This window comes from Hyperolius riggenbachi, chromosome 12 (assembly GCF_040937935.1).
Source record: "Hyperolius riggenbachi isolate aHypRig1 chromosome 12, aHypRig1.pri, whole genome shotgun sequence".
NCBI lineage: Eukaryota > Metazoa > Chordata > Amphibia > Anura > Hyperoliidae > Hyperolius > Hyperolius riggenbachi.
Window position 1 is genome coordinate 188585673 of NC_090657.1, and position 25413 is coordinate 188611085.

At 44.4% G+C, this 25413-nt stretch overlaps 1 protein-coding gene across 1 annotated transcript in view; it reads left to right on the forward strand.

Annotated features, from left to right (window-relative positions):
- The window catches only part of RBM38 (RNA binding motif protein 38), a 66508-nt gene extending 45357 nt beyond the window's left edge, over positions 1 to 21151 (forward strand). Inside the window, exon 4 of the mRNA XM_068263906.1 lies at positions 19327 to 21151. Coding sequence (XP_068120007.1) covers positions 19327 to 19627 — 301 coding nt within the window. The 3' untranslated portion in view covers positions 19628 to 21151. The remainder of the gene's footprint in view (positions 1 to 19326) is intronic.
- Positions 21152 to 25413: the final 4262 nt, after the last annotated feature.

Genomic DNA, 25413 nt, shown 5'->3' on the forward strand with positions numbered 1-25413 from the left:
GCTGTTGAGGAACTTAAAGTCTGCATTGCAGGAGTCTGACAGCCACAGTCATGACTCATAAAGGCAAATGCATTGTGGGATTTGTAGTTCCTTAACAGCTGGAGGGCCAAGTTTGCCTATGCCTGGTTTAGTCCAATCCCCCCTCATCTGTGACTAATCACCACTATAATTTGATCTCTCAGCTGTCGGCTCAGGAATCGCTGCTACCTCCTTAGAGCAGCTAATTTGTAAACACCAGATGTTAACCCTATGTCCGCTTCCCTGAAAGCAGGAAGTATACACACTGGGGATTTATTGCAGGATTTGTATCCGCTGTAACAAATGTTGTTTTCCTTAAAGGTTATTATGCTGTTGCCTATCTTTTAGAGAAGAGAGGAAGTTCTGAGTTCAGGCCCGCTTTAAATGTGCGTGTTCGTTTATTTATCTTCTGCGTACAATTTGCATAAGAGCCAGAATTATTCACGTCACATCCTCTGTGCGGCGGTGGTTGCTGAATGCACAACTGACGCGCAGGGTAAAGTCATGTGTTCACACCAACACAAGCGCTTACTCCTAGCTCCCAACTGTCTTTTTCTGGAGGGACAGTCCCTCTTCGGGAACCCCATCCATCTTTCTTCATGTGTCCTCCTTTCAAGGCTGATGTACAGATTTATGTAAATTTGCGTCAATAGGTTTGTGTTGAAGGCATAATTTGGGGTGCAGCTTAAGTGTCCAGTATGTCTTCCTGGGAAAGGGCCCTAATGGGACCAAAAGTTGGTCCAATTCATTATTGGCGGCCCTCCAACCACCCGATTCGATTATTATAATCGAACTGGATGACAATGTGCTGCCAAGTAAAAACATGCCTCATATAGCTGGATTTAATCCTCTGGGGCACACTCTGCAATCCGCACACAGAGTAACAATACAGAACAGGGTGATGCATTGTTGAGATTGCTCAGTTTGTTCACCATACCCTCTGTTTACAATGGAAACTTTTTCATGTCAAGCTCCTTCTACTGCAATGTTGTATACCTTTTTTAAAAAACTTAAAACTCAATAAAAAAATCTGCTTCCAAGTGACACACAACATTTATATTGCGCTTTTCTCCTGGCGGACTCAAAACCCCAGAGCTTCAGCCACTAGAACGCGCTCTATAGGCAGTAGCAGTGTTAGGTAGTCCTGCCCAAGGTCTCCTACTGAATAGCTGCTGGCTTACTGAACGGGCAGAGCTGAGATTCGATCCCTGGTCTCCTGTGTCAGAGGCAGAGCCCTTAACACCATTACACTATCCAGCCACTCCTTTCCGGACGAAAATTGGGCACATTGTCAATCGCGCATGCTCCAAGATGCTGGGCCGACTTGCTCGATAGGGTGCGCGGTGGGAACGGCGTGCAAATTTGCGACTCTCAATGGACTCGGCGTAAACCCTGGCGTGGTCCCCCTGGTGCCCAGTGCAAGGTATTAATTACCTGTCCGCGTCCTTCCGCTGGCTCCGGTGCACTCCAATTTACATACACACGCAACCCACATGGTTGCCTAGTAAGGGCGTACGTGTGACATCAGAGGTACGCCCTTATTAGGAAACCGCGTGGGTGTATGCAGAGGAGGAATCCTGAAAGCAGCGGAGGCTGCAGACGGGTATTGTATACCTGGCTACTGGGGGGACAGTATCGAGGTGGTGAGATGGGAGGATGCGGCGTCATGAGGCCAATTCCTGACTAATTTCAGCATGAGATCGATTGGGAATCGGCCTGTGGTGTATGGGCAGCTGACATATCTCATCAGATTTCAGAGATTTGTCTTAGTCGAATCTGCCCATCACCGCTGTTCGCTAGATGTATGGCTACTTTTAAGCCTAATCTACACGATACGATTCTTTGTACAATTCGATTACGATTCTATTTATGATCCGATTAAATCCGACATGTCCGATCGGGATTCGATTTGCCATTGCAAAACAATGGCAAACTGACTCGAATCTAATCCTGATCGAACATGTCGGATTTAATCGGATTGTAAATAGAATCGTAATCTAATCGTACAAAGAATCATATCGTGTAGATTGGAGTTTAGAATGTCCACATCTAAAGCCCCGTTTGAAGAGACATTGCAGTAGTAGATCTGTGTGTGTAGTGGTGAATTATGGGTAAATGCCCTCTGGGCCAGGGGCTGAAGAGGACAGAGTACTCCTGTTAATGCTTTGTTGACCATGTGTCACTTTTTGTCACTTTGCAATTTAAAGAAAAACAAAACCTAGCAAGTGCCTGCTGTGTGGTGATTTCCCCCTCCTGTGACTGCTCAGCCACCCGGCCTTGTGTGTTTAGCAGAGGTGCAGGGCTGCTTCCTGAGCCCAGTGTGGGCCCTCCCTGTGATGTGCAAATGGGCCAGGGTGACAATGTGGGGGCAGGAGAGGAAGTTCCCTCAGCAGCTGTGAACCTGATAAGACATGTGCAGCTTCTCTTTAATCTGCCTGCTGGCCCAAGGACATTAAAGGGGACCCAGAACTACTTCTTTGCTCTAAAATAAAGGTCCCCAAACGTTTTTGAGTCGAGGGCCGGGTCAACATGCTTCATGTTGTATACCGGAGTATACATAAAATGAAGCATACCCAGGCGACAACCTGCGGACAGCAGCGTCTCCTGATGCAGAACTGGAATGGAAGCCAGGGAATGACTGCTCACTGGCTTCTACAGTATGTGGATGGGTGATGCCAGCACTGCTATTCTATATGCGGGCTGCCAATATTTAAAGGTACAGGAGGCTGCGTCTAGAAGTCATACATTTTGTGTTTTGGAGGGCCAGTGAAAAGGCCTCGGTGGGCCGCGTTCGGCCTGCAGACCTTAGTTTGAGGACCACTGCTCTAAAAGAGCAGCATAATAGCCTTTAAATAAAAACATTTTTGTTACAGCTGATACAAATCCTGCAGTAAATCTGCAGTTTCTACTTTCTGATTCATGGAAGCAGATGTGTTAACATACTGCGCTTTCAAATGAGCTTCTCTGCCGTTTATGCCGTGGCAATCATGTGACATGGGAGAGATCAAATTTACTACTTGTGAAGAGACTCCGTAATGGAAAAAGTTCCCCTGGGGGGTACTCTCCTCGGTAGGGGAAAGCCTCTGGACCCTATCGAGGCTTCCCCCGTCCTCCTGTGTCCCACGGCGGTCTCGCTGCAGCCCACGGAACGCACAGCCGACACTTTGGCAGGCTGTGAAATATTTACCGGTACATGCTCCGGCGAAGGTGCTGTTGTGGCTGTCTGCTCAGAAATAGCTGATCTCCGTCGGGTCTGCTCTAATGCGCAGGCGACTTGGGGCTGTGCAGTAGAGCGGCCCGACAGTGATCGGCTATTTCCGTCCATCTCCGAGCGGAGAGCCGATTCTGCGCTGGAGCCGGGAAGGTAAATATTTACAACCCCGCTGTTCGGGGATCTGTATCGCCGCCGCCGTGGGACACAGGACGGGGGAAGCCTTGATGGGATCTGGAGGCTTCCCCCACCCGAGGTAAGTACCCCCCAGGGGAACTTTTTTTTTTTTTTTTTTATTTATTTTTTTGGGTTACAGATTTTCTTTAAACAGGCCAAGCTCTCTAAATATATACAGGGTGCATTTATCTGTTTTCCTTCTGTCTTGTGCAAGAGTTCAGGTCGACTTTACGTGTGTGTGTGTGTGGTGATTGCACAGGATGTTGTAGCATGTGTACATGTCCAGACTACTCCTGGTCGATAAATTGATTTTCCGATAACTTTGCAAAATCTATCCCTTTCTCAATCTGAAACAGATTGGGCATGTCGGAAATAATAGCCCGATTACCGGGAGGAGAGCTTGCATGGTGTATTCTCAGCAGAAGGGGGCCATACATCTAGGCGAATTGGATGTATGATCAACCTTTTGATCGTTTTTGTGATAGAGAATAGTGTTCCGGTATGCCCAATCGCTTAAAAGTGGCAGATCTCATGTCGAATTGACCAGCTTAGCAAGATGTCGATCGCACAGGAATCGGATACTGTTTGTGCGCTGCATGCAAAAATCTGTTTAGAGTTGATCGAATGACATGTGGAGGCACAATATCGCTCAGATTGAATAGTGAAGGTGAATTGCATAGGATATCGCTTGTAGTGTGTGTGGGCCACTAGTCGATTGACTTTTGATCAACCATACTGAGGTCGATAGATGTTTGGCTAACCTTTGCTCTGCTTATGCAGAGAGTAAACTGGCAGCAGTGAGTGCTGATCCATGCTAGAGAGAATATTAGCAGCAAACCTCCTTCCCCACTGCTTGCAAAGTGTTCCCTGTATGCACTGCTTATCTCTGTGTGCTGTTTATACTCAGCACTTCAGCTCCTGCTGAGTATAAAGGAGTGAGGAGTCCTTTCTCAATCCAAACAGCCAGCCACATGCCTGTATTTTCATTTAACTCCAGGGAAAATAATGTAATAAAAAAGGTGCTTCATTTTTACAATTATGTATAAATGATTTAGTCAGTGGTTGCCCATTGTAAAATCTTTTAAATCCCTGATTTACATTCTGACATTTATCACATGGTGACATTTTTACTGCTGGCAGGTGATGTAGCTGCTGCTTGCTTTTTTTGGCAGTTGGAAACAATGCAGTGAGATTTACGGACAAGAAACTGCCAGGACCACAGTCCTCAGTTTTCTAGTGGGAGGGGTTTCACCACAATATCAGCCATACAGAGCCCCCTAATGATCAGTTTGTGAAAAGGAATAGATTTCTCATGTAAAAGGGGGTATCAGCTTCTGATTGGGATGAAGTTCAATTCTTGGTGATGTGTTTTTAAAACTTTAAAGGTGGCCAGACATCAGGCGACTTGGCAGCCAATCGACCATCAGATTTGATTATTATAATCAAATTTGATGAAACTCTGTGCCGCCAAGTGCATGCCCGACCAACAATGCTACCAATTTCGGGGTGAAAACTGGTCACATTCTCAATTGCGCAAAATGAAGGGCCAACTTGCTCGATTGGGTGCAATTTTGCAACGAAATCCCCGCCGCTGTCCCTTCTAATGAAGAATGTGCCCTGTGTAAAGGACACATTACCTGTCCAGTGTGCGCTTGTCCCTCCGCTGTTCCAGGCGCATTTCCCTCTCCATACACTCGCGCCCCACGTGGTTTCCTAGTAAGGGCGCGTGTGACGTCACCACACACACGCACACACGGACCAGCGCAGGCTGCGGACAGGTAATGAATACTTTACATGAGGCATTGGGAAGACAGTCTTCATTAGGGAGGCACAGTTTCGGGGTGGCGGATGCGGCGTGCAAGGCCGTTTCCAGATTGATTTCAGCATGAATTCACCGGGAATCAGCCTGTAGTGTATGGGCAGCTGACAGATCTCTCTCTCTCTCTCTCTCTCTCTCTCATTCATTCATTCATTCATTCAGAGAGAATTGTCTCTTGGTCGAATCTGCCCATACATCGCTAGGTCTATGGGCACCTTAAGGTGGTCATAAATCAGGCGACTTTAGCAGCCGATCGACCATCCGATTTATTATCATCTAATCCGATGAAAATCGGTGCATGCCCAACGGACAAACAATCGGTCGTACTTGCTTGATCAAGTGCATGGTGGTAATGGCGAGCGATATTCAAAACCAACCCATTCCATACACATTCTGCTGCTTATGTGTGGACCGGACGTGTGACCGTGTCACATGACTGGTGTTTGTGTGGATAAGCCGTGTGACTGAGTCACATGATTGCTGTCTGTGTGGATGTGGCGACAGTGTCACATGGTGTGTGTGTGTGTGTACAACCTGCTTGTCTGAGCCGCTGGCGTTCCCGGCACACTCTTCCCGGGCTTGTCGCTGCTCCAGGAAGTGCATTGAAGAGGAAAATTTATTAAGAATAAACTGCTCACATTTCATCTCATAAATGTTCCTCTTATGTGTTATGGCAACAAAGTGTGCTCAGTTACCTGATATAATGAAACGTCCGTCTGCTGTCACCGCCTGATTCCCTGAGCTATAAACATGTCGTCCGCACGCCTCACAGTATATAACCGCTTCCTTCAATAAATATTCAACTTTCCATTTCTTAACTTTTTTTTAAAACAAAGTGAAAAGTTAACATTTTGTGCCGTCACTTCTGGCATATCAGCTGGATGTTTCCAGTGCTGGTCACCACTGTGAGATGTGTGCTTCATGTCGTCAGGGCTGTCTCCTGTGTGGCCTACAAAGCCAGTGCTGGTCTCTCCATTGGTGCCGGCGTCCCACGTCACTGGTGCTGGTTCCCGCTGTGGTGCCGGCGTCCCACGTCACTGGTGCTGGTGACTCCCCCCTCCCCAGCCTGATCTAAACTGAAATGTTGTGGTAGAATTCTGGAGCTGGTTAGGTACAGGAATATATTTTTCTTACTTGCATGGACTATAACTTTAGGGTGATGCTTTTGCCTTTAATACTCCATGCCAAAAACCTTATTACTACAGTTAATGGAGTATTAAAGGCAAAAGCATCACCCTAAAGTTATAGTCCATGCAAGTAAGAAAAACATTCCTGTACCTAACCAGCTCCATAATTCTACCACAACATTTCAGTTTTAGTATAGAAGCCCTATGGCGGCAGACTAAACACCCCCCCCCCCCCTCCAATCTAGATAACGCTGGGGGAGGGGGATCCGCTGTAAAAGTATTTTTTGTATGCCAGATGCTTTTGCCTTAAATACGCCGTTAACTGGCACGAAAGTGTGGCATGAACATCTGGCATAAAAAATACTTTTGCAGCGGTCCCCCCCCCCCCTCCCCAAGGAAAGGAAATCAAATCTTTCCCAAATGTGGTCATGGCCAATCCTGTCTCTCCTTCCTGCATGTAATCAGCATGGGAAAATGCAGAATATAATTACAAGGATGGTCGCTGTGTCTAATCTGCTTCTTAGGAACGTCCCGTGGCTATCGTTCCAGTCTGCACACAGTCTTCCCTGGAATAGATTCCCAGCTTGTAGCTGGACCCTCTTGTCTGTGGAGCAGAGAGTGCTGGGACTTGTAGTTTAACCACTTGTGTATTCCCATAAGTTACAGTGCAGATCTGTTTCCCGCATTTGTATTATGCTGACAGTATCTTCCGTGAAGCATATTCATGGCAGTATCTTCCGTGAAGCATATTCAGCTATTCGCGTCACTTGTCGTCCTAATCTCATGTCCCTATCAGATAATCTACAGGAATGTCCATTATCCTTCCATTTTGGAAGTGGTGCGATTCCATGGAACAGTTACAGAAAACCACAACCACTAAGAACTTAAATATTGCTTTCCCAAAATAGAAGGTATTTGTAAGTATTCAGAACCACATGAGCTGGGAGTAACGCCATGTCATTTGAACACAATGAGTGAATAGGGAAATATTTTTTTATTTTTTTTTTTTTTTCTTCTTATTCCACCTGAAGAGCCAAACCTGCATCCTGAACTGCTGCCTGTAACTTAAGTTTGCGTGCTCCAACTTGCAGACAGATGTTTCAGGCAAATTTACCCTCCAGCTTGCAGACAGATGTTTCGGGCCAGTGATTCCTTCATCTGTGCAATGTGGGCATTGGTATGGCTCAGTGGTGGTAGGACTCTGAATGCAGAGGTGTTGCAGGTAACACAGCGGGGATACATCTTGCAAGTCCAGGCATAGTCATGTGAATCCATACCTTTCCCTGATGCAAGCAACACCCAGCTTGAAATAGTGACAGGACAATATACTTTGTACAATATAATCCAATTTACAGCTAACTGACCCTCTGAAGGTAACTCTATGGACCTTCTACAATCAACTTTCCTAACTCCTACTCTTTCCTAATTCTCACATGAACCCCCCCCCCCCTTTTCCCTCACCACCACCTACATGTAGTATTAACCTGACCCCCCCCCCCCAAACTTTAGCTGAGCACCCACTGATGGACCAAACTGCCCACAGCCAAACTTCTGTCCACTGTAGCCGATGCCTCGGCACCTAAAGTAACGCTCATAGTCCTTCTGTTCTGTCCTATGCAGAGGTCAAGCAACCTAATTCATCTTGTCCTACACAACCCACCATCACTCACCTCCTATTGTATAGAACATCATACTCTGTTGGACGAGGCATCTCTGTGGCAGCTGCTGCTGGAATATAGAAGCTCTCCCAACTGGCAGTAATCAGTGATTGTTTCAGGTGGCAATCTGTAGAGAAGGCTTTCCAGCTTGATGGATCATTTTGGGTGAAAGTCTTTATATATGACTTTACGGTACATTTTCCACTGTGTCGCCACCTACTGTGTGATCTGGATCTGCCATTAGTGCTGATCATGTCTAGGAGAACTCGTGGAGAAGCATGTGATTTGTTTGGTCAGCTGATGGATTTGCAGAGATCACATCTTGCTTTATCACATGATCATGACTAGCAAACCAGAGACTTGTATATCTATCACCTGGCCAAACTGATCACCTGCTTCTCCAGGAAGTCTCCTAGACATGACCATCACTAACTGGCATAGATCAGGATGTACAAAGTTAGGACAAATGCTAGAACTCACAAACTAGCTTGTTGACTGGTAAAAGTGACCACAGATGACAGTATTGTGCTGCAGTGAATGGTGTGAGGTCTCTCCAATAGACACCTGTGGGGTGACCATTTGCTGAAGTGTGACTGTGCTGGCCAAAGTGATAATTCCTTCTTTCAAGGTGCCATTTCCTTACAGCTGACCAGTAATTGTTTGAAGCACCCCTCCTGTGGGGGGTGTCACAGGACAATGAAGGGGATAAAACTGTCACCACACATGCAATCTGCTAGTGCCCAGACAGGGTTAAAGGGACTCCGAGCAGTGCAGAAACTATGGAAAGATGCATATCATTTTAAAGCTCTCTTTCTCCTCTTTCCAATGATATATAAACCACCGCCGTAAGCCTTCTAGTTTTCGCTATTTTCGCGATTGAAATTGCCGCGGCCGCAATTTTAAGCGCGAAAATAAAGAAAACTAAAAGGCGTAGAGCGACGATTTAGGTGTCGCCAGAAAGAGGAGAAAGAGATCTTTAAAATGATATCCATCTTTCCATAGTTACTTGTATTACACAGGACGACACTTTCCCCAGTGTCAGCAGCTCCATTCAGCAGAAAAAGTCGGCCTGTGTAATACAATGTAACTATGGAAAGATGGATATCATTTTAAAGCTCTCTTTCTCCTCTTTCTGGCGACACCTAAATCGTTGCCCTACGCCTTTTAGTTTTTTTTATTTTCGCGATTGAAATCACGGCCGCGGCAATTTCAATCGCGAAAATAAAGAAAACTAAAAGGCGTAGGGCAGCGGTTTATATATCATTGGAAAGAGGAGAAAGAGAGCTTTAAAATGATATGCATCTTTCCATAGTTTGTGCACTGCTCGGAGTCCCTTTAAAGCCTTAATATATATTTTTTTTAATGCATTTGATAGAACATTACAGTAGAATCCCTTTATAGCAAACTCTAAAAGGGACCAAGCCAAGTACTGGTAGTTAACCATATTAGGCGTTAACTATGTCAGAAATTGTCATACTTAAAGGATACCCGAAGTGACATGTGACCTGATGAGATAGACGTGTATGTACAGTGCCTTGCGCACAAATAACTATGCTGTTAACTTTTTTTTTCCTTCTCTGCCTGAAAGTGTTAAATATCAGGTATGTAAGCGGCTGACTCAGTCCTGACTGAGACAGGAAGTGACTACAGTGTGACCCTCACTGACAAGAAATTCCAACTACAAAACACTTTCCTAGCAGAAAATGTCGTATGAGAGCAAGAAAGAGGTAAAAAGGGGAATTTCTTATCAGTGAGGGTCACACTGTAGCCACTTCCTGACCGAGTCAGCCACTTACATACCTGATCTTTAACTCTTTCAGGCAGAGAAAGAAAAAAAAAAAAAAGGAACACAGCATAGTTATTTGTGTGCTATGCACTGTACATACACATGTCTATCTCATCATATCACATGTCACTTCGGGTATCCTTTAAGCACAAAGTATACTATTCATCTTAACCTCCTTGGCGGTAACCCCGTGTGTGACACGGGGGTAAGCCGCCGGAGGGTGCTGCTCAGGCTCTGCTGGGCCGCGTTACATATTTTTTTTCTTTGCTACATGCAGCTAGCACTTTGCTAGCTGCGTGTAGCAAAACGATCGCCGCCATGACGTCATCGCGATCGTCGCCATTGCAATGGGGAAGCCCATACAGGGAATCCCGTTCAGAACGGGATTCCCTGCAGGGTAAAAGCGCCGGTGGCGATTGGAGGGTTGGGAGGGATGGCGAAGGGAGGGGGGAAGCGTGTAGCTAGCGCTAGGCTAGCTACATCCTTTAAAAAAAAAATTAAGTGCTGCGCTGCCCCCTGGCTGATTTATTGTACCGCCAGGGAGGTTAATTCAGTCAATAATTGAGTCCTTTTTTTCTTCAATGCTTCAGCAAGCGTGCACAAAAGTGTCTAAGCTAGATCAACATGCACAGTACTCAATATGCAGGGATTTGCATGCAATAATCATGCAACAGCTTGCACAGGAAGCATAGCTCTCCCCAGTTAATTCAGGTACAGTATGGACAGTGCTCCTCTGTCCATATTTCTGTTCAGCCTGGATGATGTAGTGTTGCAGCCATGCACAAGCAGGTCACAGACGACCGTTAATTCCTTCAGTAATCAGGCAGCAGCTTACATAGGAAGCATAGGTCTCACCAGTTAGTGCAAATACAGTACTGATAGTGTTCTCCTCTGTCCTCATGGCACCTGGATGATACTGTAGCAGTGCAACCATGCACAATCATGTCACAGATGACGGGCAATTCCCTCAGTAATCAGGCAGCATAGGTCCCACGGTGCTTTTGAGATGATCCACTCAGGCCCAGAGTACCAAGCAGGCTACAAGTAGCAGCCTGCCCGCCGACCACAGCTCATGGATATCTCACTGGCATGACATGTGTCTGCCCACATTCCACTATAGCTGGATACAAAATACCACTGGGGGCCAAACACAGGTTCACTATAGCCGAAGTTCTCTTATAGCAGGGTTTACTATGCCAGGCATTTACTTACAATGGTGTTTGGCCAAGATCTGGTTATTTTGTTTACTATACCTGAAGGTTTACTATATCAGCGTTTACTATCACTAAATCATCCTATAATCGTTAGTGCAGAAATATCTCCTCTTTAGAAACCTGGCGTTAGATTGCCCAGCAAGCTCATAGTGAACAAGAACTTAAGAAACCTACAACTGCCTTCTTCTTCCCAGCCAGTCGAGCCACTCCTTTACGTCACATGGGCAGGCAGCATGGAGATTGGTTGCTCTCAGTTGACACCATGCCTCCCTGCTGACGACTTGTCAAGCAGCATGGCTAGAGAGTAAAGCCCCAAACAGGAGTATGAAGACTTTCTCCGTTAGGGATCTGCGACAGTTGAGGACACCGCTGTGCAGATGTTAGCCTATAGGCGAGCGATGCATTCTGTTGCTGGGGAGGGGGGGGGGGGGGGGGGTCGAGGTACGACATAGGATGGAGCTGGTGAGGTTAAGGAGGATAAGAATAGCCGCCGCTTGTGCTCCAACAGGCTGAACCGGCAGCTTCGTAGGTTCTGTACACATGTTAGATTCTCCACTGAGATGACCCTGACTGGCAGCCTTGGCCAGGAACTGACTCGTATATGAGGTCTTAGGCCTGGTGTACACTCAAAATCTGCTAGCATTTTGCGGATCTGCTAGCGTTTTTTGAACGCTTTTTCTTCTGTAGCGTTTCAGCTAGCATTTTGCGGTTTTGTGAAGCGTTTTTGGTGTAGTAGATTTCATGTATTGTTAGTAAAGCTGTTACTGAACAGCTACTGTAACAAAAAACGCCTGGCAAACCGCTCTGAAGTGCCGTTTTTCAGAGCGGTTTGCGTTTTTCCTATACTTAACATTGAGGCAGAAACGCATCCGCAATCCAAAAAATGCCTCACCCCGGGAGTATGCGTTTCTGCAAAACGCCTCCCGCTCTGGTGTGCACCAGCCCATTGAAATGCATTACCCTAGCGGATCCGCACCTGCAAGCGGATCGCAAACCGCTCTGGTGTGCACTAGGCCACAGACTGTGTTTCCCATTAGAGCTGGATTTCCAACAGCCAGCGGGTGGGGACAGTGTATTGTCCGCCCCGATGGTCCTTTGTGGTCTGGTTGGAGTTCGGAACACGTGTGTTTCCACCATATGCTTTTGCGAGCATCTCATCCATTGTCCAGTAATTATTGTGCAGGCTTCAATTTTGCGTTCTGCTAAGTGTGAACTGATCTTATTTTCAGGGAAAAGCGGTATAGTTTCTAGAAGACTGTCTTTTTTGTATTAATTTTTGCTCCAAAAGATGCGCTAGGGCTTATTTTCAGGGGATGTCTTATATTTATATGAACAGTCTTGTGTTGTGTCCTCCTGCCTTCCCCACTGTGCCGTCTCTTCCTTTGCTGGAACCACCTCTTGTGTGCCTCTTTGTCCCCCTTGTATCTTTAGTGTTGTCCCCCCTATGTTCTCCGCTGTTGCCATGTCCTCCAATATCTTCCTTCCAGCTCTATGCCGCTGTGTCTCCGAACTTCAGCCTATGGGGAAGAAGGAAGGCATCTTGTGTTTCTACTGGAGCCGAGATGGTCTTGCAGGCAGGACCATGGCTCCGTTATTTTGCCGGTCACTGCAACCAGGGAGTAGGAGCGATTGGCCCAATGATAGAGCCATGGTTCTACCTGCTAGACCATCGGCTCCAGTAGAAACACAAGTTGCTATACTTTTTTCCCCTTACTGCCGCTAGGGCTTAGTTTTGGGGTAGGGCTTAATTCCAGCTTGGTGGGGAAGCCCCCTAAAGTAATTCTCATTTTTCTTTCAGCAAACCTCGCAGGAGAGAGCACTTAGTAGAGGTTGGAGTGCATGAGCATTGCCTGGGACTTGCTAGAGTGAAGGAGCATTGCTGGTGACTTGGTGGAGGTTTGAGTAAATGAGCGTTGCTAGGGACTTGCTGGAGGTTGGTAGGAGCGTTGCTGGGGTTTTGAGTGAGTGTTGTCGGGGACTTGCTGAAGTGAAGGATCAATTTCGGGGACTTGGTGAAGGTTTGAGGGAATGAGCGTTGCCGGGGGACTTGGTGGAGGTTTGAGTGAGCGTTGCCGGGGGACTTGGTGGAGGTTTGAGTGAGCGTTGCCGGGGGACTTGGTGGAGGTTTGAGTGAGCGTTGCCGGGGGACTTGGTGGAGGTTTGAGTGGGCGTTGCCGGGGGACTTGGTGGAGGTTTGAGTGGGCGTTGCCGGGGGACTTGGTGGAGGTTTGAGTGAGCCTTGCCGTGGAGGTGTGAGTGAGAGCCTTGCCGTGGAGGTGTGAGTGAGAGCCTTGCCGTGGAGGTGTGAGTGAGAGCCTTGCCGTGGAGGTGTGAGTGAGAGCCTTGCCGTGGAGGTGTGAGTGAGAGCCTTGCCGTGGAGGTTTGCTCTGGTTTGGGTTGCTTTTGCTGTTGCTCCGGTTTAGCGTCTGATCTGCTCTCTGTGTGACATCACACACCACAACTGATAAGAGCCTTTGTTGTACAAACAGTCTCCAGAGCTGTGGCCGGGCCCCAAACAAATATTTTCTGTCCCGTTTCCATATAAGCCAACTGAAGGGCTCTGTGGGGTAAACAATCGTTAGATCAGTGATCAGATTTCTGTTTATCTGCCAGAAAGCTCTTGTGATTTGTGAGTCATCAGCGTTCTCCCTCGGGTGTATCTTATATTACTTAACGAAAACTTTTGCCTTTCAAGGCCTCAATGAAGACAAGGTTGCAAAATACAGTAAATATGGCAGTCGGTCAGGATCTGTCTTCCCTGTCCTAGCCTGGGCTATGTGTTCTAAAGAGAGACTCGTATAGTGTATACACAAGCCATATTGTTCTCGGTTGGGGAGAATCTAGTATGGGCATAGCAAACCCCGATCCACCTCGATGGTCAGTGAGTGATCAAACTGGCATCTTGCCTTGGTCGAGAGTATAGTTCATCAACTCTCCCTGCCATCTTGCCTCAGTGGAAGGAATACTATCCAGAGACTTTTCCAATCATCCTCCTTCATCCCACCACTGCTCATCAGGACCCTCTTCAGGTGGGGAGGGGGGGGGGGGGTACAAGTATGGTCTGGGCAGTAGATCATAGCTGCTTGTGCATGGAGGGAAAAAAGCTATACAAGAGCACCTCTGTGAAACTGTGCCGGTTGTTCCATACGCAGTGAAGCCACACTTATACACAGACTGGGGTGCAGCCGCAAGGACATATTCAACAAACTTGTTGAACATATTCAGAGGGTCGCAGGGCTGGAATGACGAGATCTAGGAGGATGGGGAAGCCTCTGAACTATCCGGAGGTTTCCCACTATTGAGGTAAGTATAACTTTGTATTACTGTTTTTTTTTTTTTTTTTGAGGGGGGGGGGGGGTTGGGGGTGCTTGCTGGTGACAGTCCTCGTATGGGTGTATGAGGGTTTAAGGTTTGTCCTCGCATAATGCTTGTCACCTGAAGGGATCTGGAGGTTGCCTTGTTTATTTCCTTCTAACCACTTGTGGTTTTTGGACTAGCGTCTCACATTGAGTTTAGTGCTCCTGGAGGTGACTGTTGGTGACTAGTCCAGGATCACCAGTGTGGAGTATACGTGTCTGTACCGCTCTCCCATCAACGTGGAGAATGCCCGGCCGCCCGTCACTGTGGTGCTGGGAGCCTGCCCTCCCCTCTCCATAGAGCAGTCCAGGCTGTTGGCTGCGATCCCGGCAGCATTTTTGGACAACAATAGCTATTGTGCTATTGCCTGAAACTACCATTAGCAAAATGTCACCCGCAATTATCAACAGCATCTGTAGATCGGAAATTCCATATTCCTTGTAAAATCGCCATAAACCTAGATTGGTGTTGAACAAGTTCCTTTTTTTTGTTTGTTTTTATTGTTTTTTTTGTAGTTTAATGCAAAAAAAATGATCTATTTTGAATTTGTAGCTAGCTGAGAATGTCCATTACAGGCAGCTCACATTGCCGGTCATTGTACTCCGTGCACAGTGCTGCTGCTGCTGCGGTTGTAGTGGCTGAAAAGCTCCTCTTTGCTGCAGGAATAACTGGAGCTGTGATTCTTTGTATGAACGATCGGAAATGATCCTTTGGGACCACTAATGAACAAAACTATCCTAACCAATCCGATCAGATGAATAAAATCGATCCAAAAATTGGATTAAGTTCATTCATCTGATCGGACTTAGGAGCTTTTAGTCCATTTGTGGTCCCAAACAATCATTTCCAATCGGTCATACGAAGAATCGTTAATACAATTTGCCAAATTAATGTTAATGGTTAGTGGTCACCTTTATATGCATAGACCAGCAGATATGGCTATCCAATGCCATCTACTAGTTACTTGGAAACTTTGTGTATTGGAGTTGGACACTTCTGTCCTATACAGAGGGCCGATTATTGAACACTAGGACCAAGTAGCAGGCCAACCTCAACGTCTAGTAGCCAACTCCTTTCTATACAGTTCACGGGTGTCTGGTGCCCCCCCCCTCCTTCCCCGATAAGGTTCCCTGGTGTCTAGTGGCCCTCCACTATACATAGCACATCATTGATCAGAGGTAGGCCTGAAAGACTGAATTTAAACCGAAATCGCGATCAGCAAGATCACAATTTCAGAATCGTCAAAGTGGCAATTTCTGCAATGTCCTTTCCGCATGAGGAAACTGGACACTTTTGCAAATCACTGGCCACCATCGCCACACCTGGTGAATTTAGTTATAGTGAAATCCTAAATATGGAGGGTGTTTGCCCAACACTACAGTTTAGGTGGGGGTCAAGAGGGGTTGAGAATCTGCTCTAGATCACCTTTGTTTTCCCTGGAGGCCACATTCATAGATCACTCAGTGATGCATCTGTCAAACATACCACTTTCAAGTTGATTCATTTCTAGCCCACCATAACTTTTTACCCCTCCTATTCAGGGGTGCTTTAAGGATGGCAACACATAGCTCCCAACTGTCCTTTTAGGCAAATCCCTTTGTCCCTCGTTCTCCCTCATTTGTCCCTCTTTTAGCAGTCTACTGTAAATATATGGCATGTATTAAACACATTTTTCAGTAGATAGAATACACTAAATGTTGTTTCTATTAAATTATTAAATATAATTCAATTATTACATATTTCTTATTTTAAAATGGAGATGGGTCAGTGTGGTCTGAATTATAAAATTACTCTTGTTTCTGAATTCTGGTTTCTAACTAGGGCTGTGGTGGGCGTGTCTTAAAATGTCCCTTTTATCTCAAAGTTGGAAGGTATGATGTACCTTATTTACTTGCGGAGAAGCCTAATTTTTCAGCACAAACATATTTTTTTTTGAAAAGTTACCCCCTCGGCTTATATGTGAGTTATTAGAGCAGAACAGATGGTGGAGCAGGTTTTGTTACTGGCAGAGGAGTGTAAGGATAGGATTGTGCACTAGTGATCCTGCTCTTGCCAACTGGCTTCCTGCTGTGTCCATGCCCCCCAACCCCTGCAACATGTAGTTTTGAGCAGTACACTCTGCACACCCTGTGTCCTCTAGCTTGTGGAGCGTTCAAGCCATGTGTCAGTGGTGCAATGATCGAGGATTCTGGCAATTACGATCTCCTATCTATGACTCAATCTAGTGGCATCTTGAGACACTGCTGTATCATCCTTGGGGCATATCTGGCTATGGGGAGAGGGGCTGACTTGCACTGGGGGCACATCGGGCTAATGTTGAGGGGGCTATACAGGGGAGGGGGCTTATACGCGAGTCAATCACATTTTCCTGGTTTCTGAGGAAAAAGTGGCTAACTCAGCTTATATGTGATTCGGCTTGTATGCGAGTGTATATATGGGTATGTATTTGGTTCTCCTAAATGTTAACGGACTCTCTATTTCTATCCTTTCGAATTCTATTAAGAAATGTATATTAATTTAAGGTGAGAAATATAACTGATAGACAGGACCAGTGTAGTATGAATGATAAAACCACATCTTTTGGCTTATGAAGCCTTTGTGATGTGGTTGACTAGGAGGGTGGCCGGGCGAGTGGCTAGAGGTGTGGCAAGGGCGTGTCTTAGTGCCCCCCCCCCTTTTTTTTTTTTTTATTCAAAGAATGTAAGGGATTATGGCAAAGTTAGTTGCAGCATAAAAATTGCGTAGCGATAAATGAACAGCACTTGCAATACATACATTGAATATAAATATATTTTATTGCTGTATTATAACAGCAATGTGACCAAATCTTACCGTTCCTGAGATACTGAATGCTTACAAACTCATTATATTTGACTTTTATGTGGACTTAGTATTAATTTTTGAACAATTTTATGCTCGCCTGCTTTATCAAATTATATCAATAGTCAAAGATAATTTTGCATTTTCTCTCTCTGACTGTAATTAGTGTCAGGTTGCTGAAGGAAATATCAGGTGATTAAAAAATATGATATGTACACATAACTGGTACACACACAACCCTGAGAAGAACCCCCATGGCTAGGTTAAGCTTGATAAATTTCCAAAGAAGTCACATTTCCAGCCTCAGAGCTATTGCACCAAATATATGGGCAGAACTTCCCAGAATCCTTTTCTACCTGTTCCAATATTTGAGCCAGACAGTTTCAGTACCCACTCTGGGCTGGACTTACAACTCAGAAGTCTGTAGGCACAGGCGTTCAGGTGCCCTAAACTCCACCCCCTGAACACAGGCCACACCCCAAGTAAAATATTCTGCACTCTGATCCCTGCCTTTGTCACTAAAGCTGGCCATACACTAGGCCGATTACCTGCCGTTCGACAGCAGATTCGATCACTGGGATCGAATCTGCTGTCAAATCGTTCACGCAACACGCTAATTTTCGATCTATTTCGGCCTGAAATAGATCGGTCCCGTCAATCGTGCCGTGCGGGAAATTACCGTCGATCGCCGCGGGTAAAGAGCGCATCGCTAGCGGCGTATGACCGACGCAGGTATACATTGCCTTAAGCTGGCTCCCGGCATCTTCTCCACATCACCTCCTGGCTGGCATCAGCTTCCGCATACTGGCATCCAGCATAACTTCCGCTGTCACTGCAGTGACAGCAGAAGTACAAATAGAGGGTGCTCTATTTGAACTTCCGCTGTCACTGGAGCGACAGTTATGCCGGGATGCGGAAGCTGATGCGGAGAAGATGCCCGCCGGGAGCCAATGCGGAGAAGATGCCCGGTACCAGGCTTCAGGTAATGTATGTGGGGGGGGGGGGGGGGGGGGGGGCGACAGCAGAAGCAGCAGTTCAGCAGATTGTTATCGGTTTCAGGCTGAAATCGATTCACAATCTGTTTGCAGTAAAGGCAGCCATACGATCCCTCTCTGATCAGATTCGATCAGAGAGGGATCTATCTGTTGGTCGAATCTGATGGCAAATCGACCAGTGTATGGCTACCTTTACTTTCCTTAAAATCTTACTCTCTCTAATCATTGTCTCATCTTCCTTAAAGAGACTCCGTAACAAAAATTGCATCCTGTTTTTTATCATCCTACAAGTTCCAAAAGCTATTCTAATGTGTTCTGGCTTACTGCAGCACTTTGTACTATCACAGTCTCTGTAATAAATCAACTTATCTCTATCTTGTCAGACTTGTCAGCCTGTGTCTGGAAGGCTGCCAAATTCTTCAGTGTTGTGGTTCTGCTATGAACTCCCCCTTCCAGGCCCCTCTATGCACACTGCCTGTGTGTTATTTAGATTAGAGCAGCTTCTCTCTTATCTTTTACAAGCTAGATAAATCGTCCTCTGAGCTGGCTGGGATTTCACATAGTGAGGAATTACAGACAACGGCAAAGCTGTTTGCAGGAAGAAAAGAGCAGCCTGAAACTTCAGTGCATGAGAGATGCAGGGGGAAAAAAAACACACAAATGATCTCTTGAGATTCAAAAGGAAGGCTGTATACAGCCTGCTTGTGTATGGATGTATTTTCTATGTGTGGACATACTGTACATCAACCTACTTCCTGTTTTGGTGGCCATTTTGTTTGTTTACAAACAAACTTTTTAAAACTGTTTTTAACCACTTTTAATGCGGCGGGGAGCGGCGAAATTGTGACAGAGGGTAATAGGAGATGTCCCCTAACGCACTGGTATGTTTACTTTTGTGGGATTTTAACAATACAGATTCTCTTTAATGACATGAGACAAGGATTAGGGTGAAAGTGCCTGAGGTCAGTGGATATAAGGCAGGGATTAAACTGTAATCTGTCATTTAACTAAGGGGTACTGCCTCTCCCACATAAAGCGCCTGTAGGCACTTTTTTTTTTTTAAATTAGCAATAAAATGATACTGAAAAGGATATTTTCATAATTCCTAACTATTCAATGTTTTTATTTTATTTTTTTATTCCAGGCTGACCCCTCAGTACATCTATCCACCGGCGCTCATCCAACCCAGCGTGGTCATTCCAACCCCTATCCAGTCCTTGCCTTCTCCGTACATCGAATACAACGCTGCTACGCAAGCCTACTCTCATTACACCACCGCTGCCTACGAACAGTACCCCTACGCAGCATCGCCTGCTGCCGGTTATGTCGGGTACGGCTACACCAGCCCAGTCCAACAGCCAATGTCTGCCACGGCCACTGGAGCCCCTCCTGCTGCCTACATCCAGTACCAGCCAGCACAGCTTCAAGCCGACCGGATCCAATGAGAGCAGAACACTACACTTCAAAATTCCTGATTTTTTTTATTTTTTTTTATTTTATTTTTTTTGACTAGAAGATGACACAGCTTCAGCACAAGACTACCAAAAAAAGAAAAAAAATAATAATAAAAAATGAAACCCACAAAGTGTATTAACCCAGCCACCTAGGAAGCTGTGACCTAACATTTCAGTTGTATTAAAAGTAAGGTGGGCAACTTCTTTTCGTTGAGCAAAACTTTTTGGGGCATCCTGAGAAGTTTTTGGTCTTGCTGGGAAGAGACGAAAAATCAACTCCATCCTGTTATTTGTTGAAGGGGGGAAAACTTGAGTTGATTCTCATTTCAGTTTCGTCTCTCCCATTGTTTCTCTGTAAGGTACATCAAACAACCTCACCAGGATTACTTTTTTTTATTTTTTATGACAATTTTTTTTTTCTTTTTACTTCCGTGGATATGTCTAAAAACTAAAAGTACTCAAATACTCAGCGATGCCTTCTAGAAGTAACTATTTTTGAATATTTATTGCAATTCTTTTCTTTTTGTTCACCTGCGCTGTGAATCGCTATGGGAAAAAGGGTGGAAACATTCGCTTTTTTTTTTTTTTTTTTTTTTTTTTTTTTTTTTCTTCTCCTCCTTTTTCGCTAAATTATTTTTTTTTCTTGACAATTGCTGGCTATTTCAATATGCAAATGGAGGTGGGTTTTTTTGGACAATAGCTCTCATGGCTTGTTCAGCGTGGGGGTGGCGAAAGCAGGGAAGAAACCCTCCATAAGTCACAGCACTGTAATATTTTATTGTATATTTAAAGAAAAAAAAAAACAAATCGCAATGTAACTGCTAAGGTCTTTGTTGTTGCTGCAATACTGAGACAGACGGACAAAATGCAGTATTTTATGGTATAGTCAAGGCAACGCAAAAAAACCTAAAGTGATTTTACAAGGACATGCTTATAAATGGGTCGGGGGAAAGCTGAAAAAAAAACTAAAAATTTTTATGACTACAAAAAGAATGCCCTGACCGCTCTGTGGCTGTACATTTTCTATACATGTTCTGTACATTTCATAGATACGGGAATGTTTTGGTTTTTTTTTTCTTGTACGCTGGTCCTCAAAAGGGGAAAAAAAAGCCAATTCTCTTTAATTTACAAATGCCCTTCCGGTCACAATGTACTAATTGTTTGGAGGGAAGAGGCAAACGGGAAAAGATTTGATTTTTTTTTTTTGTATTTACTCCGGCCTGTTTCGTTTGGTAATCGGCCAGGGGTCTTGGCTGCCCTTTAACATAAGAGACTGTTATTGCTTGAATGACTGTCACAAGGAAGTGTGGAGAATGGTCTGGGTACGCTAAAAAAAAATGTATAGAAAAAAAGGGCTAATTTTTTTTTTTCAGTTGATGTAGTCTGATCATGATGGAGGCGCATGGCTGTAACAAGGCACAAAAACAAAACCCTACTGATGGTGTATAGTTCCAACGCTGCTCTAGAGAGTTTACATAGGGAAAATTTTGATAAATAAAACAAATATTCAAATTCTCATGTATCACTCAATTTATGCCTTGGCTATTGAATGTGTTCTTTTATTTTTGTATGTGCGGTGCAAGTGGCTATTTGGGGCATTCATTACATCAATAAGGGGCGTTTCTGATGGTTGAGTTGTTGGGTATGTTTAGGCAAATTTATGCAACTTGAAAATGGATTAATAGGATGCAGCAGTCGGTGACTTTGATTGGTCCATTCACAAGCTGAACAAAATGTACATCACCTTGTAAATATTCGTATCTTACAGCTCATCCCTACTTGACAAGACTGGTGACCTTTAAAACTAAAGCAGACCATGAACCAGGTTTAATTTAACAGTTGGAACACAACTGAGTTTCTCTGTGCAATAGATCCACTCTTGTTAAAATGTCCCTTGCGTTGGTCTGGATAATCTACTTCGTTATTCCTAAAAGAAAATGCAAGCGGCACAAAGCTGAAAACCTCAGATGAGGTGGCAAGCCACTATTCAGCCCAAAGGGACTCCGCTCAGGCAGTGGTGGCAGTGTGGTTAAAGCCATAGCGGTCGACCTTAAAGCGGATCTGAACTCCCCTCTGCTCTTAAAGATACACAACAGCGTAATAACCTTCAAAGAACGTATCCGTATCAATGGACGCATATGAATGGATCCATAGGTTAACATTGGATCCATTCACATCCAGTTTACGTTCTGGGGAAAAAACGCAAATGTGAACCGGGCCTAAGGGTTAACCTCCTGTGTTTAAAATTAGCTGCTCTGCCCAGGCAGCCAGCTGACACAGCTGTGAGATCAAATTACAGCTGTGATTAGTCAGATGAGGGGTAATTAGACAGGTTAAACTCTCTAAATACATACAGGGAGGATTTCCCAATTTTCCTTCTGTCCTATGTTCAGGTCCTCTTTATCACATGAGTTAATTTTCACCGTAGGTGTCCTTTAAAAAAAAGACATTTCTAATAGAGGATAGATGCAGTTGTTTAAAGATATCCCACAGATTTATTTTAGATTTACATCTACTTTTTTTTTTTTTTTACTGTTTGTTTCTGCTCAGTGACACATTTATTGAAGTATGCCAGAGATCAAATCTATGAACTATTGACCCCCTTTATCTCACTTCTGCTCTCAGAAGCCATTTGCTGCTAGGAAAGTGTTTTATTGTTGTATTTCCTTATCAGTGAGGGTAAAGCTATAGTCTGATCCAGTCCTGACTTGAGGCTCATACAGACATCAGACTATAGTCTTTGGAAAATGAAAGATCACAGACCAATCTTACCACCCTTCATGTAGTATGAGAGCCATACCTACACAGTCTATTCTATGAAGCTGAACTCCACATCAGAAAAAAATCTTTGCAAGATGCTGCACACACAGATGCTGTACTGACACAAAAGATCAGTATCTGCAAAAGATCTGTTCCTGCCAAAAATCCATTCCTGCAAATTGTAGTGATAGTCTATGAGATCTGCAGATCATCATACACACATGATTTAACTGACATTCATCTGCAGATCAAGCAATCATCCGCAGATCTGAAAATCCATCCTGGTGGATCTGATCTGCAGATGAATGTCAGTTAAATCATGTGTGTATGATGATCTGCAGATCTCAGACTATCATTGCAATTTGCAGGAATGGATTTTTGGCAGGAACAGATCTTTTGCAGATACTGATCTTTTGTGTCTGTACAGCATCTGTGTGTGCAGCATCTTGCAAAGATTTTTTTCTGATGTGGAGTTCTGCTTCATAGAATAGACTGTGTAGGTATGGCTCTCATACTACATGAAGGGTGGTAAGATTGGTCTGTGATCTTTCATTTTCCAAAGACTATAGTCTGATGTGTGTATGAGCCTTCAGAAACTGTCACTACCTGATTTTTAACTTTTTCAGGTAGAGAAATATAAAAAAGCAACCCAGCATAGTTATTAGTGTGCTTGGCACTGTACATACACATGGCTATCTCATCATGTTACATGTCACCTTGGGTATCCTTTAAGATGCTTCTTTGGTAAGTGGAGAAGCACCTTCTGGCTTGACTCAAGAAGTCCTCTTGTGACTTCCACAAGGTGGTAGAACAGTCTGGATAAGCGACAGACCTGCACAGTGGTGAGTTCTCTCCATCGCTTTGGCTTAAATAAATAAGTTGGGGACTAGGATCTTTATGGGGAAGTCATATTACTCTGATAATTCTGTTCTGATGTATCTTTTGATTGACTTAAGGTAGCCATAAATCAAGGAATACAGTGGGATGCGAAAGTTTGGGCATCCTTGTTGATCGTTATGATTTTCCTGTATAAATCGTTAGTTTTTACGATAAAAAAATGTCAGTTAAATATATCCTATAGGAGACACACAGTGATAGTTGAGAAGTGAAATGAAGTCTATTGGATTTACAGAAAGTGTGCAATACTTGTTTAAACAAAATTAGGCAGGTGCATACATTTGGGCACCACAAAAAAGAAATGAAATCAATTTAGTAGATCCTCCTTTTGCAGAAATTCCAGCCTCTAAACGCTTCCTGTAGGTTCCAATGAGAGGCTGGATTCTGGTTGAAGGTATTTTGGACCATTCCTCTTTACAAAATATCTCTAGTTCATTCAGGTTTGATGGCTTCCGAGCATGGACAGCTCTCTTTAACTCACATCACAGATTTTCAATTCTATTCAGGTCAGGTGGGGACTGAGATGGCCATTCCATTTATATTATACTTGTTCCTCTGCCTGAATGCTTTAGTGGATTTTGAGCAGTGTTTAGGGCCCTTGTCTTGTTGAAAGATCCAGCCCTGGAGCAGCTTCAGCTTTGTTACAGATTCCTAGACAATGGTCTCCAGAATTGGCTGATAATGAGTGGAATCCATGCGTCCCTCAATGTTGACAAGATTCCCAGTCCCTGCACTGGCCACACAGCCCCACAGCAAGATGGAACCACCACCATATTTTACTGTAGATAGCAGGTGTTATGCATGGAGGAAAAAGAACAGAATTCCAAGAAAAACACCCCTTGTTATGCCCAAATAACTCAAGTTTCATCAGTCCACAGCGCTTTATTCCAAAATGAAGCTGGCTTGTCCAAATGTGTTTTAGCATACCTCAAGCGAACCTGTTTGTGCTGTGGGTGGAGAAAAAGCTTCCTCTGCATCACTCTTACATACAGCATCTTCTTGTGTGAAGTGCGCGGAATGCTTGAACGATGCACAATGATTCCATCTGCAGCAAGATGATGTTGTAGGTCTTTGGTGCTGGTCTGTGAATTCACTCTTGACTGTTCTCATCATTTGTCGCTTCTGTTTATCCGAGATTTTTCTTGGTCAGGAACATATTGAAGAAATGGAAGACCACAGGCTCAGTTCAAGTTAAGGCTCGAAGTGGCAAACTGTGGAAACAGACAGCTGAATACTCTGAGACTCCTTTCTGCAGCCTTCCCCTAAACAATAATGGTGAACAATCTTTGTCTTCAGGTCATTTGAGTTGTTTTGAGACCCCCATGTTGCTACTCTTCAAAGAAAATTAAGATGAGGGAAACTTGCAATTGACCCCCTTAAATACTTACTTAGTTACATAGTTATTTTGGTTGAAAAAAGACATACGTCCATCTTTCTCATAATTGGATTTACCTGTGTATGTAGGTCAGGGGTCACTAAGCTTACCAAGCCAATTTGTTATTTTATTGATTTCAAAACATTTAGAATTATTGGAACGCCATGCCCAAAATTTTGTGTTGTGCAAATTTATGCACCTGTCTAATTTTATTTAAACAATTATTGCGCTTTTTCTGTAAATCCAATAACCTTCATTTCACTTCTCAAATATTACTGTCTCCTATATAATATATTTAACTGACATGATTTTCCTGTATAAATCGTTGGTTGTTACGATAAAAAAAAAGACTATTAACACGCTTGCCCAAACGTTTGCATCACACTGTATATGGGCGGATTTAATCAGATTCGATCAGAGAGATTTGTCTGTTGGTCAGAGAGAGATCTTTTGGCTGCCCATACACCAAAGGCCAATTTCATGCTGAAATCAATCAGGAATCAGCCTTGTGATGCTGCTGTGAGCCGCGGCGGGGGACAGGAGGATCGTTTGGTAATGGCGTGGGCACAGGTTGGCTGCAGGGGGCTGGCAGAAGCCCCGGGTAAGTGAAACTTTTTTTTTTAAATCGATACTTCAGTTCTGCTTTAACTGTAAATTAGAGTCCAAATTCTTAACAGATGCTGCCTCCAATTATGTTGAAAACTTTACCTTTTTCCATTTTCTCACTTGTTTTTATCTCTAAGCT